The 22758-nt window shown below is 39.5% G+C and overlaps 4 protein-coding genes across 4 annotated transcripts in view; 2 read left to right on the top strand and 2 right to left on the bottom strand.

Annotated features, from left to right (window-relative positions):
- Positions 1 to 4223: 4223 nt before the first annotated feature.
- cpsf2 (cleavage and polyadenylation specific factor 2) lies at positions 4224 to 12159 on the bottom strand. The gene is made up of 14 exons (XM_008397459.3): positions 11542 to 12159; positions 10983 to 11142; positions 10787 to 10892; positions 10574 to 10703; positions 10366 to 10481; positions 10047 to 10234; positions 8707 to 8997; positions 8504 to 8604; positions 8014 to 8217; positions 7777 to 7929; positions 7460 to 7682; positions 6366 to 6680; positions 5983 to 6117; positions 4224 to 4640 (listed from the first exon to the last, which is right to left on the bottom strand). Exons 1-14 carry the CDS (start codon positions 11688 to 11690, stop codon positions 4548 to 4550), a joined length of 2364 nt encoding a protein of 787 aa, XP_008395681.1. The 5' UTR covers positions 11691 to 12159; the 3' UTR covers positions 4224 to 4547.
- Positions 12160 to 12276: 117 nt separating this feature from the next.
- ndufb1 (NADH:ubiquinone oxidoreductase subunit B1) lies at positions 12277 to 14153 on the top strand. Its single transcript, XM_081602538.1, has 3 exons — positions 12277 to 12414; positions 13710 to 13851; positions 13972 to 14153. Exons 2-3 carry the CDS (start codon positions 13715 to 13717, stop codon positions 14006 to 14008), a joined length of 174 nt encoding a protein of 57 aa, XP_081458664.1. The 5' UTR covers positions 12277 to 12414; positions 13710 to 13714; the 3' UTR covers positions 14009 to 14153.
- On the bottom strand, positions 14142 to 19842 carry riox1 (ribosomal oxygenase 1). Its single transcript, XM_008397461.3, has 15 exons — positions 19695 to 19842; positions 19383 to 19529; positions 19151 to 19293; positions 17814 to 17913; positions 17500 to 17613; positions 17176 to 17282; positions 16974 to 17081; positions 16391 to 16425; positions 15997 to 16175; positions 15702 to 15806; positions 15021 to 15162; positions 14825 to 14945; positions 14648 to 14747; positions 14476 to 14562; positions 14142 to 14388 (listed from the first exon to the last, which is right to left on the bottom strand). Exons 1-15 carry the CDS (start codon positions 19785 to 19787, stop codon positions 14302 to 14304), a joined length of 1668 nt encoding a protein of 555 aa, XP_008395683.1. The 5' UTR covers positions 19788 to 19842; the 3' UTR covers positions 14142 to 14301.
- Positions 19843 to 21665: 1823 nt separating this feature from the next.
- Positions 21666 to 22758, top strand: part of extl3 (exostosin-like glycosyltransferase 3) — a 31640-nt gene continuing 30547 nt past the window's right edge. The window contains exon 1 of the mRNA XM_008397458.3: positions 21666 to 21876. The gene's annotated coding sequence lies outside the window, so the exon portion shown is untranslated. The remainder of the gene's footprint in view (positions 21877 to 22758) is intronic.

Raw genomic sequence — 22758 nt, 5'->3', positions numbered from 1 at the left:
GCGTCTCCGAGGGTAAACACGGGGAAGCTGATCTCCATTGTGGTGTCTGAGCTGGAATTAATCATCGGCAGGGTCTCCTCGCAGCTCTCAAGGTGGTGTCATGTGTGTCACATCAGATCAAGCCGGGTCGCTCTGATGTGCTGAGTGGAAAGAGCAGGCTGACCAGGTTGCATTCTGCTGACTGGCTGTGACCACTCGTCAGGCTGTGTGCAGCTCGCTAAGAGGCCGATGCTGCCCTTGTCCAATAAAAAAAAATAAAAAAACGCTTTTCCTGATCCTATGGCTTGCATCACCTCAAGTTACGGACGACCGACTGGTTCGTTTTGCTCTGAGAGGAAGAGAATGTGCTGCTTGTACCTTGGCTGGGCAAAACAGTCTCATGTGATCTGTCCTAAATATCTAGCCACATACGCATAATCATTGAGACAAGCACATGTCTCAGCAAGGGACTCAGACAGGATCAGTCCTAGTCATGAATGCATCCAACAAAGACCATTGTTTTATCAAAAGGCAACATGGCAACTGTCGTTTTGTGGGCTGTAGATAATCTGGAAAGCAAGTGTCTTTATGTATTTGTTCTCATGAGTATTCCTGCTGTGTGTCTAAGTGTGAAAAGCCACTTGCTTAAGAGAATCACAACCAAAATGACTTATTTCAGATTTCCTGACTGAAAATCTTTCTAAGAATGTATTTCTATTAGCATCCTTCTCAAAGACACATTTCTGATTTTTTTTTTTTTTTAATAAACTAAGCTGGGGAGTTTTAAGTCCATTGTAAGTATGTTTTTCAATTCTCAAAGCGTCATAGGCCTGCTGTTAATTTCTGACTCTTGCTTATTGTTTTAAACCCAAAAATAATAATAAAATCTTCATGATGTCCATTTGGGCAAAGTGACAGCTTCATTTTTTTTTTTTAGCACCGCATCATGGGATTTTTGTGCCTTATGTCTCTTTTGAAAGCTGTGCGGTTTTTGGGGACTTTGTCCCCTATTCACATTTCCACACTGATGTCACCGGTATGACGTGGTCTGCTTAGAGAAGAGAGACGTGCAACTCATAACGGGATTGACTTCATTCGTTTTCTCATTCATTCTCCAACATGCGCAGATGAATGGACATTCAGGAACTGGATGCTTTCTGTTTGAGTGCAGCTTTGTGCCAACGTGTACAGTGTGAAAGGCACAGTGGTGTGTTCACCCTGGAGCCAGGTTACGGAATCATGATTTGACTCAGTCCGACAGATTGACAGCGCACTTGTGGAGCTGAAAGCGGGTCTCTCGGTGGCCTCCAGGGGGCAGAGTAGCCTCTGTGCCCCCAAGGCGTTTCTGCCCTGTGCTGCGGGCTTAGCTGCTTGTTACATTAAAACAGGGGCTTCTGTGACGGAGTCAGCATTATGAAAGCTAAGAGGATTAGCTGATGGACATTTCTGGCGTTGGCGGTCAATTATCAAAATGAAAAGCGGTGACTGGGCAGAGGATGGCATGCTCTGTGGCACAAAGAGCTCCTCCTCATCTGCACTCTCTCTCTCTCTCTCTCTCTCTCTGCTCCAGTCTGTCACAGGTTACTTGGGTTCAGGGGAGGTGGGGGCAAATAAACAATAGCATCATGGGCGCTCTCCTGAACACGGAAGTTTTTGTTGTGCGTCTCTGAGCGAGCCGGGGATTAAAAAAAAAAAAAAGAAAAAAAGAGCATTTAAATTTTAATGTTTCTAAAGTGCAAAACTGTGCCTTATGCAACTGTATAAAACCAGGGCTGCACGTCATCCAGTCAGCCGTGCTTGAGCCTAACTCATTCAACCACACACATACACACTCCCATACAATTCCTTTCACTACTCAAGTGTGTGTGTGTGGGTATGTGTATCCTCCCTCCCCATCCCTGTGATTACTTCATATGCTATCATATCCTGTTGCAAGCGTGTGTGTGTGTGTGTGATGATGTGAGAGGCTGAGGTGAGGGGGGAAGGAAAGAGGTTTGTTTTTGGTGTATCCATGAAAGAGGTATTCCACAGCTGCCCGCGGTAAGGATCCACTCCAGGGATTCACAGTAGGCTGCGAAGGTAATCAGCCGAGTCACTGTACCACCACCACCACTGCTGCTGCAGAGGACACATCACGCCAGCCAACCTCCATCCTCAGCAAACCAACTTTCTAATCTGCTACACCTCACAGCAGCTCAGACGAGGCGCATTCTAGAAGATATAAGAGACAAACAGTCAGGGGAATTCAAGTTATTACCTATTTATTTTCCTTTGCTAAAACATTTCATGAATTACATGTTAATCCCGGCTCTCAACAGCAGGCTCAATTAAATCCAATCCTGGTTATGACTTTAGTGACAATGCCATCCCATCACTGTAGCTACAGATGGCCTGGCTGCATTTGATAGGGGTATTCAGAAGCTGGTTCGATGTCTTTGAAAAATGTCTCCATCTGCTGTTGCTGCAGCAACTAGTTCACCTGGTTAGGACGTGAAGCTCGAATAAAGTCAGATCAAGCTTCTGTTTATTGCACATATTTAAACAGCCGTAAACATCCTGTGCATAAAGTCCCCAAAGAAAAAGCTTGTGCACAGTAATAATACAAGTTAATTAGAAAAATGAAAGGACATATTTTAAAATGTGCACAGTAATAAAATTCTTGAACGTTTCTGAAGAAATTTAAAAGGGGCCTGCCAAAGTGTGCCCGTCGGTTTGAATCCTGATGCTCAGCAACTATGCTAAGGTGAATTAAAATGATTAGCTGTAAATAATAGGGTTCAATAATAAAATATTACTCAACTGCTTAGGATTGAGTGCTTTTGTGAGAACTAATTAGGATCAAAGATGACTATTGCTCTTTTGTTGAGGATTTGATTTCAACATGACAAAAAAAATGGCTCACGAGAAAGCGAATTTAAACATTTTCTTATTGTGTAGTTCTTAAAACACTGCCCAGAATAATCATACAGAGTAAGAATAGTAAGGACACAAGAACAGAGCCTTGAGGGACTCAACGAGAGAGGGCTTCAGAAGAAGACTTTCAACAAAACGTGCAAGAAAAGTTCTACTGTGGAAAGATCTCATCCACACCAGTACCTTCAATATAAGCTTTATGTACAGCTGTCGCTTAAGCAATCACCTTCAACCAGGAGCAGCACTTGTACTTCCTCTAACTTCACAAGGTTTGAGCAGACAGAAAGGTCTTTGCTCTTTCCTCTTTGCATAATCTCCCCAGAGTCCTGAATCCTCTCATATGCTCTCTCTTCAGATCACTCCAGTTTTTTTTTCCTTCTTCTTCTTTTGTACATCTGTGGACTGAAATGGCTATGAATGAAGCTTGATCTTATGTCTGGTGAACCCTTTTTTCTGTTAATTTGGCTTTATTTTTTTAATTATTATCCTGTGGGAAGATCAAATGCAACCAAATGCCCATTTTCCAGGGTATACTAATGTTTTAAGTTTTGTGGGATACTAAAAGGAGTTCCTGTTAGCACACAGTCTAAAAAGGTCACCAGGACTTTGAAAAAATAAACAGACCCACAGTGTAACGGCACCTCCACCGTACTTGTTACTTTTTACATATTAACCCTTTGTTTCACCATAAACCCACTTGAAGTGTTTGTTTCTTAGAAACCAAACTTTTATTGGATTGAAGCACAGGGATTTAGTTAAAGTTCTGCAAACTTCACATGTTTACATTTATGATGGTGGGACAGAAAAGACTTTTTACCGACTCCCAAGCATCTGAATGGTATGCAGACATCACCTAATGATTGGGTGAACTTGTTGACGCCAAGATATTTCTTTCTACGCCCTTAACATTTTCTTTAGCTATTTTCTAAAAGGAATCAATCCGAGTGTTATTATATCTATACTTCTGGGAAACAGGTTATGAAATACTAGTAACAATATCTACCTAGATACTCATAAACTTAAACAAGTAAATTAAACTAAGAAAAGTGTTACATTTACTGTTTATAGGCTCATTGAGAGTATCAATATTTGCTGCAATGGTTACTTTATAAAACATTTTTTTCTTGATTTTTTTTTTATGTGCATAAAATGCATGTTTTTTTCTTTCATGACAAAATTTCAGCGTGACCTTAAGCTGCTGCAATAATTACTTTACCATCTTTACAATAAAGAGGGACAGTACTGTTCAAAGTGTATATTAGTGACAATGTTGTTCAAATTACCACAATAAAATTGGCTGAACACGTATAATAGAGACAAATACACAATGATCCGTTTGCAGGACAAACAATTTACTGACAGTAAGTGGAAAATAGCTTCCCAGGGGGTGGATTCATAGAAATGTGACAATTTCACAGGTGTTCATATGAAGAAGTCCATAAAGGTACACAATCTGCCTTTCACTTTATAAATGTAAACAATAAAAAAAACGTCTGGAACTAATGTATAAAAGGGGAAATATACAAAAGGTTTTACAGTGAGGATGGAACAATCCACAGGGCATAGACTGTATTAAAGTCTTTCTAAAGTTTGTGTACAAAGATGCCGTTTTCTGCATCCATGGGGGTCTTTTTCTTCTTCTTCTTCTGCTGCTGCTACACAACAGCGTACTGCTGATACAGCAGCTCCCGGATCTTATAGTAGTCGTCACACAGGCAGCCTTCTAGGCCGATGCGTCCAGGCTCCGTCTGAGCAAAAAGAACAGAAAGATTCACAGGTCACCTCAGCCCTGAAGCAACGAGGTTGCATCTCTCAGCAGAGATAAACAAACCTTGTGCAGCAGATCGCTGCAGAGAAAAACATCTTTACGGTTTGTTCGCTATTCTTTTGTGCAGACGTTTGTTTTTTTTTGGAAGTGTCTCATGAATTCAGATCAAGATTTCCCATTTAAATAGCATCCGAAAAAGCTTTGTTACTGGTCACAGCTCTCTTTGATTTCATTTTCTGTGTTGCATCTATTTTAGGTTCTTGTCAATTATGCAGTTTGTTGTTAGCATCCTGGCTTCAGCTTGTACTCTGGTTAAATCCTGACTGATCTTTCACCTAAGGTGAGATATCTTCATGTGCCACTGGGTATTTTATATTCTACTTAGGTAATCTCTGCTCCTCTGTCTCTTAAGATAACTCATTATAACTGTACGGGCTTAATGAAAGTGTCTTATAACAAGTCTGGTGTCAACATGAAGTCTTAAAAAAAGGCTTCCTATGCAACTTTCATAATTAATTTTCCTTTTGAGCCAGTTCCTAAAGTTGAAATACAAAATTCCAGAAAAAGAATGAAGAGATATTTTCAAGTCATAAAAGTCTGAATATGGGATCTGCAAAAAGAACAATTAAAAAGGAAGGGAAGATGGATTATAGATGGATTTAAAAATAGGTGGAATGATGGAAAAACAGATGAAATAATAATGAACAGATGGGGAAAAGAAATAATGGCCACACAAGAAGACACTGAAAAAGAAATTACCGACATTTTTGTTCTCTCATTATTGTGGCAATTAGAAAACAGATATAATTTTGGTCATTTTAACTGATCTAAAACGAGAAATTTGTTCCGATTAAACTTCATACAGTGAAGGAAAAAAAAACACGTTTTTTTTATTCACTGTATGTAAACTTCTATATTTTATGGGGGCAGTGCATGGAAAAAAAAACTACGGATAAAAAAAAATTGATGGACAAAATAAATTGGTTGATCACCAGATGCAGGGATCCAGAAACTGATTCCTGGAAATCCAGGAACTCCAGGAATTTCTCTCCTCCACTTTGTTTTAATATCCTTATCCAAGAATTACAACAATTATTTCTCATGTCAACTTCTTCTTCATCACCAACAACTCAGGCTACTTTCCATAACAGTAGCCCGTTGTGCTCAAACTCAATGCTTCATGAAATGAACAGTGATGATCAAAAGGAAAAGGCTGACAAGCTGCGTCAAATGACATCTGTCGTGCTGAATGTCTTCTGTACGCTGACTGACCGCCCGCATGATCAAAAAGAGGATACGGACAGAGGGGTTTGGACGCTCACCCTGCGGACGGCCACCACATTGTTGCACACCAGAACTCCACCCACAAATTCAGCCTGGATGCCCTCTCTCAGCAAGACCTGCTTGAAGTCAGACAGCCGAGGCTCGTTGATGAACACAGACTGATGGCCTGAAATCTGAGGAGAGGAGGAAATAGCTGACTCAGTTAGACTGAACTTTTAATAGACTATTCTGAACATGTACAATTAAAATCACAAGAAAATATCTTCTCAAAGATGCAAGTCAACTGTCCGTTTTTTGTTTTTGTTTTGGTCGGAAAGAAATATTTAGACTTAATAAATGCAAATGTTAATGTTGAATTTACAGAATGTACTCAGTGCTGTGTACTACAAGCTTTCCTAACAGAAAAACCACAGCTGCCCACCTCAGTGAGAGGCAGCGGCTCCAGAGTGGGAATGACGTCGCTCTCCTCCGACATCTCCTTCTCGTCCTCTCCAAACAGGTTCTTCATGGCGCGCTGCGCCGCCACGGCCGTGGCGTTGTGGTCGATGCCAAGCTCGGGTTCGGTGTCCATGGGAACCTCGCTGTCCTCCGTCTCCTCTTTCACGCCCTCCTCCAGCATCACGCCAGTGTCCACCTTGGCCACGCGCATGTCCAGCACGCCGTCGATCCAGGCCAGCTCCGTGTCTTTGGCCTTGCAGAACTGCAGAGAGCTCACCAGGGAATCTTTCAGCCGCACCTTTAAGTTGAGATGAAGGGAGAGGATTACAGGGTTTCTGCAGGTTTCACCAACTCAAATTTAGGACTTTTAAGACCATAATGAATAAAATGTAAGACTTGTATCATGACAGAGATGTACAAAAGGAAAATTGCACATTTTATAAAGTAATAATCACAAGATTCTTTGCACAGAATGCATGTAGAATCACACAGGTTGGAAACAGAAATGAGCCATACATCATCCAGCCAATTGGCAATGGTTTACAAAAAGCTATCTAGCTAGCTGGTAAGAATCTATTAGCATCTAGTTAGCGGTAGCCTCAACCACCTGGAGTCACAGAATGTAAGCAATCAAGCTTGTGGTCTGACAGAAAAGTCCCACGAGAAAAATGAACTACATAAAATATGCAAGTTTAAATAGTCCTGCCACAACAAAAAGTCCAGAGATTACTGTATTTAAGGTAAACATACATATTTTACAAAGAAGGCAAGACATTTTGAGGCAGGTCTTAATTTCAGATACATTAATTTAAGACTTGGAAAGACACTGCGGCGATTGAGAAGGTTACACAGCTACACAAAAGAAGCTGCGTTAATGAAAAAACAAATGCAACTTAATTGAATTTGTTTCACAGCAGAAGAAACACACAACTCATAGTTCAACTCCTCTACCTTTTGTCACAGTCTAATCTCAAACATTATGTGGATTTGACCTGATAGACTATCAAACCTAATCAACAAACCACAGTAAAGGTTCTCCAGTGGGCATCTTTAAAAGCAGAGTTTCCTGAGACTGACCTGGTAGATGTGCGTCTCGCTGGTGGCGTCCACAGTCTCCTGCAGTTTGGGTGTGTAAACTTTGATGTCTTTGCTGAAAGCCTTGCAGGACTCGGCCAGGTCTAGACTTGCTTCTGGTGGCCCGTGAACGATCACAAGCTGTCTGGGCTTCATCTGATTTATGATCTTCTTTATGGAGTCGCCATCGGAGCGACCTTCGTAGTCTATGTACGTCACCCTCGCTCTATAACATAGAGGAAGAAACACAGGGTCATTGTAAGAGTTTTATAGATATGGAGATTATACTGGTGTGGTTCACTTTGTGAGTAATCACCCACTTTATTTCAAAATTCTCAACACTTGAGACACATTTTGTAGGAACGACAGACAAATCCTGGTCCATGGGTTCGTCGCCATTTGTCAGCCCAGATTCCAGTTTGTTCTTCTCCTCTTCTGTGGCTTGCAGTTCAGGAACCAAAAAGTCTTCAATCCTTTAAGAAAAAAACCCCACAATGGGTTACTTGGTGAAAAAAAAAAATCTCTACTTCCTTCGATTTGCATTCAGACTTCAGCACCTGATGATTTCTCCATACTCGTCCCATTTGATTCTCTCCTCGTGCACCGGGAACATGGGGTATGACTTTTTGGCCTGTTTGAAGAAACTTCCTTTGCGGCTCCCCTCGCCCTTCATCATCAGGTCATGATGCTTGGTTTTCACCGCAGCCGGCTGATCCAGATCGTCTTCCATGTCGCTCTCATCGCTCGAATCCACATCCACCCTGAAAAAAGCCATAAAAAACACCTTAATTCCATCTAAAGTTCTTTCTTATAGCTCGTACATCATACGACATTTTTCCATTTGTAATCAGGGGCCCATTTTTGAGTTTCTAGTACTTTTACTAGATCAAAAAGTATACATTATGGACTTTACTAGTCCCTCTTTAAACACAATAATTAACAACTTTCACAGATATTTTACTTAATAATTACATTCCATGTTAAAACAAAAAAACAAAAAACAACCTGTAACCATACTTTAAAGATTCAGAGATTATTCAAACTTACTCTTTGGCTTGTTCCATTTTTTTAGCCGCTTCCTTCTTTACTTTCTCCTTTTCAACATACTCGTCCAGCTCCTTCCCTTCCAGTTTTACTCGTTTCCTGACCTGATGTGCATAGAAGAAGTTAATCATGACTCTGGGATGCTGGAACATCGGCACAAATGGCAGCATTTTTCAGGGAAGATTCTGCACGAAAACCCCTCTCACCTCCAAATCCAGCATCTTTTCTCCAGGATTGTCGATGAGATAGCGGGCCAGGGTGCCAGGCGTGGTGCGGTAGGTAAGGATGATGGAATTTTTAGCATTTTGGCACCACTGGGTGAAGAGCTCCCTGGAGAAGCCAGACTCAAGGTCCGGTTGGCTGCAAAGCACCACCTTGGGGCTGGGTACCCGGGCCAGGTCTGCCAGACTGTGGCAAAGGTTCAAGTGTCGGAACTGGAACGGATTGTTCCTTTTGTCCTCAAAACACCTCATGAGTTTGTCACTCATCCATTCCACCTACAGAGACGGGTTTGGTTTTTACAAGAAAAAAAAAAAAAAAGAATAAACAGATAGAAAGACAACATAATGAATAGTAATGGAATGAAAACAACGCAATTGTTTTCTAAGTGTGGAAAAGCTTGAAAAAAATCTTACAATAAAGATGATAGAAAGACCCTAAAACACTCCTGCAAACAAGAAGACATTTTTAATTTGAACCTCAGTTTCAAGACGCACTAAATCATTAACCAGAACTGGATTTTATTACTAGGAAAACATTTTCAGAGGAAGGCCAATTTTCTCTCAAGCCAATACAGACAACAGAGTTATTAATCCATGCTTTTGTTACTCGCAGATTGGATCCCTGCTCTGCTCCTTTGTCTGCAAAAAACAATTACAAAGTTGCAATACTTAAAAGTTCAGTTCTGCTATGGTTACCTGTTAAACTCAGCAATTAATTTGAAACCATTTTTCTTGTTTGCAACGCTCTTAATGGTCTTAGAAGATCTCACTTACACTACGAAGTATATTAGGCTCAGCTTCCAGAAATACTCGTATCTCTTTGTAGCCGTTTATTAAATATTCCAGTAGTTATAAGTAAAGCATATGGAAGCTCTGGAACATCTTTACATAACATACAGAGGAAGACAGAAGGTTCTTAAAAGCAAATTGAAGACACTTTTTTTTTTCAACTTAGAATTTTTCTGAGATCTTAAAATACACAATTTATTATTCTGCAATTTTTAAATAAGCATATGGCTTTCGATTTGAGTTTAAAAATGTTTTTAACTGAATAGCTTTATCCAATATCTGTGTGCATCGTTTTATTGGGAATATTTTACTTTCAGCTGTTTAGCTATTTTGCTTCAGCTTTCATTTTGCAGCCATGTTTTGTTTAATTTTTTTAATCACTATTTGTTATAAACTACTTGTTGTAAATCTAAGGAAGAAAACTGATCACAACAACATTCATGCTCATATCTGTGCTACAACTGAAATACTTAATATCTTTTGGACTTCATTAAAACCAAAATTTAATTGTATGAAAGTGTGATACTGATTGGTACCTGGGACTTGGAGAACTCCACCACATTGTAGCTGACGTTGTTGAGCAGCGCTAGCGGGTAAACGCCGAGCCCAGCGTCCTTCGTCCTCCAAATCTGGTCGAGGAGCTGTGCCAGCTCCAGCACGCGGCCGGCCGTATCCACGGCAATAAGGACATTACCATTACCACGGAGGGTCTCCATTACGTTCGCTTTGTGGGTATTAAAGGAGGATGATGATACAGCCCATTAGTAAAGGCACAGACAGAGTTTTCTATATAGTTTCATGCTTACTGAACCGAAGGTGCTTTTTACTGTAAAGACTTCTGTGCGTATTACTCACTAAGCAGCTGCTCGTCTCTTTGTTTGCGGCGTGGCTGTACATAAGCAGCATTGAAGGAATCTGTAATGAGTAAAGACGGTCGACTAATGCTCTCCAGTGTGCAGCCGTTAAGGTGGCTGGAACAGACAGAGTAGAAGAGCACGCAAATTAGCAACTGATGTACGGCTTAAGATCTTGCTTACACAACTATGTTTTTGTGTCCGTTTACATTTCTCTCTTATGATTGAAGTCCACTGCATAAACTATTTCCTCCTCCCCGTCCTTGACAATTTTCCAAATGGTGCCTCCGATCATGTGTCCGGCTGGGAGAGGAGTGATCGACAGACCGTGCCCCTTTCCTGCAACGAAAAGAAAATAACTTTTATAAAATCATCTTCTTATGAAAGGTTATAGAAAACGAGGCACTTGATTTTCGTCTCACCTTTCAGATTGACAATCTGTGAGTATTTCAGCTGCTGGATTTTATCAAAAGCACTGTCCACGTCATCCAGGGTGAAGAGCGTGAAATCTTCACTGTTGTTTCTCGACTAGAACAAGAAATAAGCATTCAAGGAATCAGTCCTATTCTTGCAAATATGACATTTATTTACCTTAAACCTTAACTTGCAGTACTGTACCTGATATAGATCATACATGAACATCTGACCCATTTTGTAGACAGGAATGGTGGCGTAGATGGTGCAGTTCAGACCCAGTTTGCCCACAGCGTAGGGCAGGGCTCCCAGGTGAATGGGGTCAGGGTGAGACAGCAGGACTGCATCAACCTGGTGAACATATCTGACAGCAAAAACGCAATACAGAGATAACAAAAAAAAAGTTAGAAGCTTTCTACAAACAATTTTGATTTAGCTCTTGAAAGTTATATATATAACATTTAAAACATTTTTTAGGGTGATTTATTTTTTGAGGAACAAGATTTTGAATCCTGTCCTTTTATGAGCAGTGAGATTCCAGGTCTGGTGTAATCTGACCCATTTTCCACGTATCGTTCAGAACTCTGGCAACAGCCTTCTGGATCAGATGCACCTTCCAGATTTAGTTTTTATATCATCCAAAACATGTACGAGAACAATGATCTAACCCACTGAAAATAAAAGAACGCAACAACTTTCTGTGTTCTATTAAAGTCGAAATGCAATACATAAATAAAACTTTGACATCTGTAATCATACTCACCGCTTCATGGCATCAATAATGTCCATTGAGAAGTTCTCGTCCCATCCACAGTCCAGGAGGAAGCGAAATTCATCCACCTGCAGCAGGTAGCAAAGAGCCGATTCCTCCTGGACCCCTGACACGGCTGTCAGCTTGATAATGGAAGTCATTTTTCCTTTACTTTTCTCAACAAAAGCACAAACCCGTCTTCATCAATCCAACTTTAATTGTTGGGTCTCTATAACAAAGGCCAACTATAACGAGTCATTCAAAGGCAAGCAAAAGTGTTTTTTTTAAAAGCTTAATTCCACAAAATGGAATACAACGTGAGCTGCATGAGAATAAACGTAAATGTATGTAGCAAGATAAAACATTAATCCAGTTTGGCTTTGACAACGATTGTTAGCCGTTTACCGGGCAACGGCTATTTAGCATGCTAGCTACATGCTAGGTAGATAACTAAAAGAAAGCTGAAAACGTCAAAAGAGCGACAGAATATAACGTTAAATAAATATATCCTTCTTTTGAATATAAGAAAGTAACCTTAAAGTTATTATTTATTATTACTTGAAAATCAAGACTTTTCTGTTAGCGGGTTTGAAGCAGCCATTTTGGGTGCTACGTCATAGGTGAAAGGGTAAAGGAACGTACCAAATAAAGTCATAATAAATCTGTGTGAAAACAGTAAATAGGACGTTGTCGGACTATATTGAATGAATTCTATAGAAAACATAGGATTAACTTGTATCTTATTGTAAATAAACTTCCGAACACAATCCTTGTAACCGTGTTATCATTTAGCATAAACATGTCGTTGAAACATACTTGGTACAATCCTATGTCCTTCCCATCGAGAAGGAAGATCTGAAGGCTACTGTTTGGTGTTAACATAAGGTATTATTTTAAAGCTATTCATTTATTTATTTTATTTCTTATTGTTTGCCTTCAATTGGTCTTACATATTTATCTCGCTGAAATAGATTTTCATGCAAAAAACAAAATCTTTCTAACATACGGCGTTAGTTGCTAATGCCAGTTAGCTGCCATGTTAGCAGTGGGTGAATTTGTATTAAGTATAGCTTCGTGTCATTTTTGCTGGATTTCGTTGATAGCCAAATAACCAAACAAAATGATATGCAGCAATATAATTTTAAATGGACGTTGTTGATTTTAATAGATCTACATCTGTAATCAAGTTTGCTTGTTGTTGTGAAAAGACATAAACAAACTTAACGTTTCCTCTTAAACCCGTGTTCTAATAAAGGTTGATTAAATAGGCCACTTAAAAATCATTAGAGTCTCCTCATTTACTTTGTACTGTTCGAAAGTAGACCTAAATTAATTCTAGTTTGTTTTCAGGACTAACAAACCTCATCAACGCTGTGAAATTGAAATCATTTTACGGATTTTTATGCATTTCATGGGGGGGGGTTAGAAAAACATTTGTAGAATAGCCTGCAAGCATCTTCCTTTGACCTCAGGTTGTGTCAATGAAGAAAGAAAAAGAGAACTCTGCCGCAGAATTTTCCTTGCACATTTAAAATATTTGAAACGATTTGTGTTTTGCATTTACAGCATCTTGAGTAGAAGAATTTAGATTCAGCTAACATTAAAAGCATGTGTGCATTTATACAGGTGTATAACGGACAAGTATTGTAAGGATGATGGAAGTAAAATGTAGGATTAGTAAACTAAAGGCTTTTTACTTATCTTTATTTTTCAATAACATGTAGAATGCAAAATTAAAGACACTATAGAAACATCCTATGTAAACCTTTGTATTTCAATGTTAATATTGTACCTCTCATCTAAAGAACAAAAACTGCTATAAATGTTATTGTTTTTGCTTATCTGTAATTATTGCCTCATTCTTAAAAGGGACATATTTCACTGTCGCCTTGTTGCTTACTCGGGATGCAGAGAAAACAAGTTCTGATGCAATTTGCTGGCTTCCTTAGACATTTTGTTACCGAGCTAAATTTGAAAAAATTTGAATAAAATTTCTGAATTAAATTAAAATTGTTTCACTGTTACAGTCCTGTGATTAAAAAGAATGAAAATGCCTTAGGATGCCATTTTTTGTGAATTGATGTGGATAAAATAATGTTCATTTAAATAATACAAAAAAATAAATTTATGTACCAACAACTCAGATCACTCCCTCATCTTTTTCCCTGCTTTGGTTGTAGGAACCATGGTCAAATTTGCATTATCCAGTGTGAATTGGGCACACATATTGATTCCCATGGGCTTTGTGGTTGGATGGTACCTTGACAAACAGCAGGACCAGAAGCTGACAGCATTCAGAAACAAGAGTGCACTGTACAAGAGGTAAGAACTGTAATTACTTTTGCCTCAAGTCAATTTTGAAAGTGCAAACTGTCTTTGAAGTGACAATCATAACACGTTTTGATACAATCTTATGACCGTTGAACCTTTTGTCCCCTGCAGAGAGTTGAAACCTGGTGAGGAGGTGACCTGGAAGTAGACGCTTCACTGCTTGTAAAGTTCCACCGGTTTAAGTGTGAATGAATAATGATGAATGGCCCTCAAGCTGTAATGTTGAAGGAGACTGATGTACACCTTATTTTGAGTTGTATCAACTAAAATAAATAAAAATGTCTGTTCAAGAACTTTTTATTTGCTAGTATGTTTTTTATGCATCAAAAAAATCTAGAAAAGGCATATTCATGAAAATAACAGATTCAAAAGAAGATTCTTTTAGACCGAGTTTCATGGTGTAGATCTTATTTTAAACAAACATTAAATTGTACAATGTGGTCATTCTGACTCAACAGCTGGTGGGGCCTCAAGAGGTTCAGAAGTGTGGATAATTCCCTTCTCAAAAAGAAGTTCAGCCAGAGCAATCTAAGGGGGAAAAAAGCATCAGCAATTAATACATAACTCATATCATCACTGACAGTAAATATTACTGCAAACAGCAGAGAATCCCACCTTGTCCTGAACAAAATCACAAGGCAAATTTCCCACTGTCACAAAGTTGGGATACGAATGGATCAGAAACTCAACAGCATCTGTATGCTGAAAGAAGTAAAAAAATTAAATAAGGTAGATGCAATCAGAACAATGCACAGCATAAGAATTAAGACACACAAAACAAATGTACCTCTGTTTGTATTTCAAAGCTCTTGGGCTCCTCTTTGTGGTAAACTCTGGAGTTATCTACGGTGTAGCAAAGGTGCACGGCATCTCCATCGCTGCATAGTCTGGCACAAAAAGAAGAATCGGTAAGATGTATTTTTGCTAACTAAAAAAATAAATAAACAAAGTTTTGCTGTTGTACCTGGCACACCCTGCACGAAGCAGCCTGATCTTGGTCTGGGTAGTGATGTGAACACCGACATTCTTAACTTTGCCATTTTCCCACCTGGCCGGCGCTCCGTGCACACTGGTGGCCAGTTCATCTGAGAGCGATGAGATCAAATATTGGAACCTCAAACCATCCATTGATTCGTAATGTCATACATTACAGCACAAACCTGGAGTGAGCACAGGAGGCAGGCAGTCGTGGAAGAATTCTTTGGCTTTCTGGTCGACGGCGGCGTCCACCGGGGCGAAATTTGGCAGTTTTTTTATCAACTTCTCAACCCGAGACAAGAAAAATGCCCTCCGTGGGTCCTCCTGCACAAGAACAATTTCACTCACTAGGAGTTGCGGTTTCGGTGAAAAGTTGCTAAATAACTTATGAGCATAAACGTCATTAATTCGGGCATTTTAAGCTTGTCTGAACCATTCTTTTTACAAGGTGGCATGATTATAGCACACAATTGCAATTATTTTTAAAAACAAAACTTTGGTCCACAAGTCTGAATTTAGAGTGGAGCTAAAGAAATGCTTATATATTATTAAACAGGCTAACATTAGCTAAACCTTTTTTTTAAATCCACCAACCAATTACAGTAAGCTTTATAATCTCCAATCAAAACAGTGAGAGTTATTCTAGAATTGCACTGATTGGTACAAAAACAGCAGTCAAGATGCAGCTTGCTGAGATATGTTTAAAAAGGAAAAGATAATAAAAATGGTGGGGATGTATGTTTATATTTGAGTCTGTACAGATTAGATAAAATTTCACAACCACGCATCCAATTTTTGTTTAAAAAAAAATCTTTAATTATGCTCCAAGGAAGTCCAGAATGAGTTAATGTAGCAATAATGACCTTATCTGAATTTTGCACTCCCATGTAGGTCAGGTAGTTCAAAGGTAAACCCCGTCTAAAATCCACATCTTCCTCCATCGCCACTTCTAATGCAGCAGGAATGACCTAAACATGAAATCACAAAACATTAAATCAAATAAAACTGCTCAACCACTTTTATTTTTTTATTTCAAAATGTATCACACACAAAGCAGTACGGAGTCTACATCAACATTGTTCTATATTTCGAATGTTGCAACGCAGTAATGCGGCTTCCTGCCAGCTGCGTCGACTGCGGGACCGAAAGTGCATTTACCTTCTGCAGCAGGTCGCCCCAGCTGTTTTTCTGGTACGAGGAGATGGTGATGTGCAGAGAGTGTGCGTCTGGCAAACAGTTGCCCTGATGGATGAATCCTCGAGGGAAGAAGAGGAGATCCCCGGCTTCCAGCACCACGTCCAGGATGGGCTTCCCAATCTCTGCCTGGTCAAAGTTTGCTAGAAAGGAGAACGCAAAATGTCCGACGCATCCTCAACAGCCACAATATCAAATGTGCTGCATGTCAAAAGAGTTGATTCACTTCTTCTATTGTCACAAAATTAGCTTGTTCTCTCTGTAAAACCAATTTTAGAAAAGGATTAAAATGCCCTGTTTTCATTTCAGATGAGGTAAATTATGTCATTGAAAGAATCAAGACCTTTTTGGTACTTACGGCTAGAAAGCACAGGCAAGACTTCATCTTCGGACCTAAAGATGTAAATAAAAAAATAAAAAAAAGGTATTTCTCCCACTATATGTATCAATTATTTATATAATTGATACATATTTACCAGAAATTTAGTCAACAACCCAAAATGTTGGCTGCTCTTTCCTCAAATTACCTCCACTTTATATATGTGTATTAAAAACTGATCAAGATATTTCAAAAGAATGCATATTATTCAAGCATTTCTTGTGTCAAAAAAAGTGCACAATTATGAAGTTAGAAAAAACTTTGAAAAGTGTGGCATGCCTTTATATTTAACCCCGTGTATTAATGCAAATATGTAGAAGAAGATGCTTGGATCAGATCAGAGTAAAATGTACATTTTCTCCACCATAAAACATGCTGGTGGCAGCATCATGTTGTGGGGATCATTTTCTTCAGCAAGACCAGGAGAGCAATTTTATTAAAAAAATAAAAAATAAACACCATAAAATTGTAAAACAAAATTTGAAAAAATATTTTTGTATTGTTATAGAAGAATAGATGAACGTGGTGCTTTTTGATGAGTTTAAACCTTAATAAATTTTACCTCGGACTGTACACTCGCCAGTGTTTCTTCCCTTCCAGTTGAATCACGAAAGCTTCAATGTCGTCATAATGCGGAGCAAAACCTTGAGTTCCCGGAGGCGTCAGATATCTGGTTGAAAGAAAAATGCGTTTAAAACGGAAACAAACAAAAAAGAAGTTTGAGGCAAGCAAGTTTTTTTTGTTTTTTTTTCCCTTGAACTTACACATTGGCTCCTGCCATGCTATCAAATTTCTCCTGGAGGATGGAAAGCACACTCCACACTGTGGAGGAGAAAGCCTGAGGATTCAGGAGGCGCACAGAACAGCCACTCTAGATGACAAAATATCAAGTCATTGAAGTATTTAGTGCATTAACTCCAGTAAAATGTACATTTGTATCTCTAACTTCTTCATGGACGTTATCTTAGAAAATATGCAAACGTCTTAATGCAAATGTCTTAGACAAATTGCAGCTACAAAATGACACCTAAATGCTATTAGGAATACTTGCATAAGCAAGCATAAAACCTGAACTGTTCCATTCTTACCTCATAAAAATCCCACACAGTGAACGGCAGAGCTCTCCCTGGTGGGTTGTGCGTTTCCCTCTTGCCATTAACATAGCTGGTGATATCCAGGTTCACTCCATACTGGACATTTTCCTTTAAGAAAAAAATACACAAATTCATAAAGCATGCCAGTTGTTGGTGCAGGCTAACAAAAAAATTGGTAGATCTAAGTTTTTGCATCATTTATAAAACTGAGAAAAACGGATGTTTCAGTTTTTGACTCACTGATCACCAGTTAGAGGTGATCATTAGATAACTGGCCGACAGATATGTGCATCGTTGTAGAACATTACCTTCCTCAATATACGGTCAAACTCAGCTGTTGAAAACAATCCCTTGTAGTAATCTGGATTCTTGCGCTGAACGTAGACAGGCTTCTTTTCCCATGTTTCCCTTCACATATAGAAAAAAGTCAAATAAATCACCGCAAAGGAAACAAATGAGGCAAAACAAAAAAAATAAATAAATACATGGTGTATGAGATTTTGAAGTCCAAGTAAGAAGATATATTACATATCTTCCAAGTTACTCGTGCTGTGTTTGTCACAAGCACATTTTCCCCAGTAAGCATTTAGAAACATTTGGCAAATCTGCAACTAAATAGCATAGGCATCCCTCAGGGCTCCATTGATTGTTTGTGGGGAAAACAAATGCTGGTCCACCTGATATGATCCCAGTAGGAGAAACAGTAGGACAAACAGCTGAAAATATAAATGCTGACCATGACAAAAGCTTTACAGAACACACTGTGCTTTCCCCAGATGGAAGCACTGACAAAGAACATGGGGACAAGTGCGCAAGCAGGTCACTGCACATCACAGCATTTTATCTCTCACACACACTCCTGCAGACCTGCTGCAGGTAAATCCATACGTTTAAACCAAATCCACTGACAATAGCAACCTTTATGTGCTATTTAATAATAACAGAAAATGTTAGTGTACCATGTTAAAAAATGCAAAGTTCAACCTTCTTGGACTTATATACAATGAAGCATCACCAGGATGAGCAGAAAAAACATTACCTTTAGATAATCCAGTTCCTTGCAAAAACATTATGACCACCAACTCGCTGCATTTAAATAAAAGTATGAAAAGTACGCCGTCTATTTCTATTCTGCCCTATTTAACCCGATATTCCTAAACGGACTTCGGTGCAACCAAACTGCATCAAAAGTGTGTAACTTATTATCAATGTAAAACACAGCTGCTCTCTGTAGATTCTCAGACGTTTTTTGACGAACAAACAGCATCATGAAGACCAAGAAACAAAGCAGACAAATGATGGGATTAACATGGAGCTGCAGAGATTCCCCAGGTCAGCTGGAAGAATCTACCAGCAGGTTATGCAGTAGTCACTTCAATGTGCTGGTTCTATGAAAGGGTAACGAGAGAGGAACACATAAAAACATGCTGATTGCAGCTCTGTAGTGGGTAAAGCTAATTAGATTAAGTTTGACTGTTTCGCCAACTTGTAAAACCTGATGAACACAAGGGAGAGAGGTAGAAAACTAACACAGCAAATCATTCTGGACGTACCAACTGTGTAGTGACACATTGTAGTGGCTGTGGGGGTTCAATTAAATGCAGAGCATCTTACAAATCATGTAGCATCCATACAGACACTTTACCTGAAGAAGAACTTGGCAGGAACGGGTTTGAGGAGCCACTGGAATAATTTGTTGGCTCTCTCTTTGCTGTTGTTAACGCTGGTCAGTTCAGTGAGCAACGCATCCAAAGACTCTGCAGTTACACTCTCCTCCTTCTGCTGCTGCTTTTAAAAAACACAAACGCTCAATCTGGTTCGCACACACACACACTCAACAACACTGATTTACGGTCAAACCCTGAGCAGATGCTTACAGTATTATCTAGTCCATTTTTCTTACTCTCCTGTTTCTTCGCTGCCTTCTCGAGTTTTTTGCGGATCTTCCTCCTCTTGGCCCGTTGTTGGTTGACAATAGCAGCTGCAGATCCGTTTACTTTTTTCTTTTTCTTCTTTACTTCCACCTAATTAGATATCATTAAAAAAAGGAGGTTAATTTAAAGTGCCACACATTGACGATGCATACGATGCGAAGAAACACAAATATCAGTTATGTGTTCGCACAGTAAATATTAAGCCATGCATATATAGATATTCCCGTCGGGTATTGATGAAGCCTGTACACACACCTGTACCCGCTGGCAGGGCTTCTTAAGCGGAGGGGGCAGTTCTGACTGCAGAGACTGATACAAAGAAAAAGCAGACATGTGTTTATTCTCCATGCTCTCCACACTGAGACTGTTTCTGCTACAACTGGATTGGTACGTCTGAGCTTTATATAACTCATTACTGCCACCAGCAGGACGGGAGGACTGAAGCTCACGCCAAAATTCTAAAACGAACCAACGGGCTAATAATAATAATAATAATGTATCATAAGTATAATTTATTTAGTTTTGCTCATTTATCGATTAAAAAAATATTTTCTTATTGTTATTCCACCACTTCAGCGGTCTCCTTTTTGGTGGCAAGGAGCAGCGACTCCACTTTGAGCTCTCCCAATATGACAGAGCTCCGAGGTAAGACTTCCTCCATAAGCCACCCTATAGAGGAAGTCTATTTCATCCACGTGTATCTGGGATTCTTCCAGTCCTGATTCATGTCATAAGAACATAGGGGAGGGTCTGAATCTAGGCTGAGCTCTAAAGTAAGAGCTTTACGTTTTGGCTCAGCTCTTTCTCCACAACAGACTGGAGCAGAGCCTGCATTATGCAGACAAAACCCCAATCCATCTGTCCATCTACTTTTCCTTCCTACCATCACTAATAAATACACCAAGATTAAACTCAGGCAAAGGTTGACCCTGAGTCCAGAGGGAGCAGACCACCTTTTCAAGTCAAGAATCATGGCCTCAGACTTACAGGAGCTGACTCAACTGAAAACCACTCCGGTGTATGCAAAAGGTCCTGACCTAAAGAAGCCACCAGAAGACATAGTCAGCAAACAGCAAATATGAGATCCTGAGGTTGCCAAACCAGTCACCCCTCCCCCTCTTTCCTATGCCTTAAGATCTTGTCAATGAACACCACAAACATGATTGATTACAAGGGGGCAGTCGTGGCAGAGTTCAACGCACACTGGGAGCAATATCAACTTTACACTGAGAATGTGGGCACAGCTCTTGCTTAAGACATACAAGGATCGGATAGCCTCTAAAAGCTGCCCAGATACTCCATACTCCCTCAGCAGCCCCCACAAAATACCTTCTCCACATCCACAACACATCCTTGTCACAGCATAACAAATAATATACTAACCATTGTCAGCAATAACAGTTACTAAATTAAGTTAGTTCATTGCGAGTAAAAGTGTATTTCTTTTTCATATATTTTTCCTTGTTAACAGTAGCATATATAGTAATTTTTAATTTATTTGCATAAAAGGGATTTCACAACATTTTTTGAAAACACCAGAAAGGAAAATGAATGAAAGTATAAACTTTTGCTCATGGAAGTTAAAGTTAAATCCCAGTTTATTCTCTCCTTATGTGAAGAATAATGGAAAATACATTTGGTTTACGGTTTTTAATTTAATTGTTGCTGACATCAATCTAATATAGCATTAATGATTAAGATAAAAAATAGGGAAAATCATTTCACACATTTTATAGAATTTTCTTAACAAAAACATCTAATTAACGCAAAGCAATTAACGCAAACTGTGAAAACAACCGCCAGAATGTAAATGAGCTTGAGTTTGTTAGGGGAAATGAAGGTCATAGAGTTTAACAGTTGTTAGGAGAAAGGACATATAAAAACGCTTGTTTGTGCACCTGGGATGCAGCAGTTTGTGTCAGTTCAACAACATCTGCATATTATTCATTCATATTATAGAGACACTGTCCAAAACTGATGTTATTTTAGCCAAATTTCTTCTGTCTGATACCATCTACACTGGACAAGCTTTTTATTTTAAACATTTCACAGTTTATCACTATTGAGCTAAAGTTATTATGGAAGCCCAGGAGACGCAGATTGCAGACTCCTGGTCTACAATGCGCCATAAAAGTGGACCGCATCCAGACCGTACACCAGGGGGCGCAGTTTCTCCACCTTTCTACCGCAGCGTTTAATGGCACTGCTCTACCTCGTTTCCCAGAATGCCTCACTGCGTGCAGTCAGTGATGTTTGTGCAGCCGTCGCTCCAACAATGCAGCTTTTAATGGAGCTGTGAGATGGAAACGCAGCAACACCGCCAGGCTGGCCGGGGACCGTAGCCGCTCAGATTTAACACTGTCACACTTCTCACTAGCTCTCCGTCCGCTTGGGGGAGGAATTAGCCTCCATTTCCAGGACGCACTTTCTGCTGGAGGTAAGTAGCCTTTGAAGCTAATGTTGGTCTTGTATCGCAGGACAGAGTAAATACATTTTGTTGTGACCACTGCTGGCTAACACTGGCTAGCTGTTCGGCCAGATGAGGAGGTTTGTGTATGAACACCTCCTTTTATCTTCAGGAGGGTAATATAAGGACGTTTTGACGTCTTTCTACTGGAGGCGCTGGTTATGTTACTGGTTTGAGTCAAAGGGGGGGTTATGAAGAGGGTTTCTGTAGCAGCTGCAGGAATGTTTCGCTCTGATTTCAGTAGAAGCACACGTCAACCAGCCGGTGTAGCTGCTGCTGCTGCTGCTGCTGCACAGGGATGCGGTCTGCTGCCTAATGTATGTCCAGGCTGCAGCTTTAAACATTTATCCTTTCTACAATAACTCATACTTGACCATAACCCCACATTTCCCATACCTACCCATTTAACCCTCCAGTATGCCGTAACTGACATAACATGCATAATGGTGAAATAGGCACTTCAGCTGACTTTATTGACACTACAAATTAAATAAAAAATGAAATAAAAAAGATGGTTATAGTATTCTGTCAATAATGCAATTTTTTTTTGCAAGCTATAAGTTATTCCATTTAACTTATTTGCCATAATTAAATTTCCTATTAACTTGTGTTTTGTTAGTTTATAAAGACCGTCTTCTTCTTTCCCTTTCTAAATTATGAACTGCTTTGTGTCAGTCACATTGAAATCCCATTAGAACAGACTGAGTTTCGCACTCCTGCGGTTTTTAACATGACAAGTATTCCAGGCACTTTAATTGACTATTCGCTATTTTTCTGTAATGGCTTATCTTGTTATGGAAATATATTTTTTGTTATTGCAAATTGGCCCCATTTGTTACAGACCTTTTTTCT

This window comes from Poecilia reticulata, chromosome 21, assembly GCF_904066995.2.
Source record: "Poecilia reticulata chromosome 21, P_reticulata-male-v2, whole genome shotgun sequence".
NCBI lineage: Eukaryota > Metazoa > Chordata > Actinopteri > Cyprinodontiformes > Poeciliidae > Poecilia > Poecilia reticulata.
The sequence above is the reverse complement of the archived record's forward strand: the minus strand, read 5'-3'. Positions and strand labels throughout refer to the sequence as shown.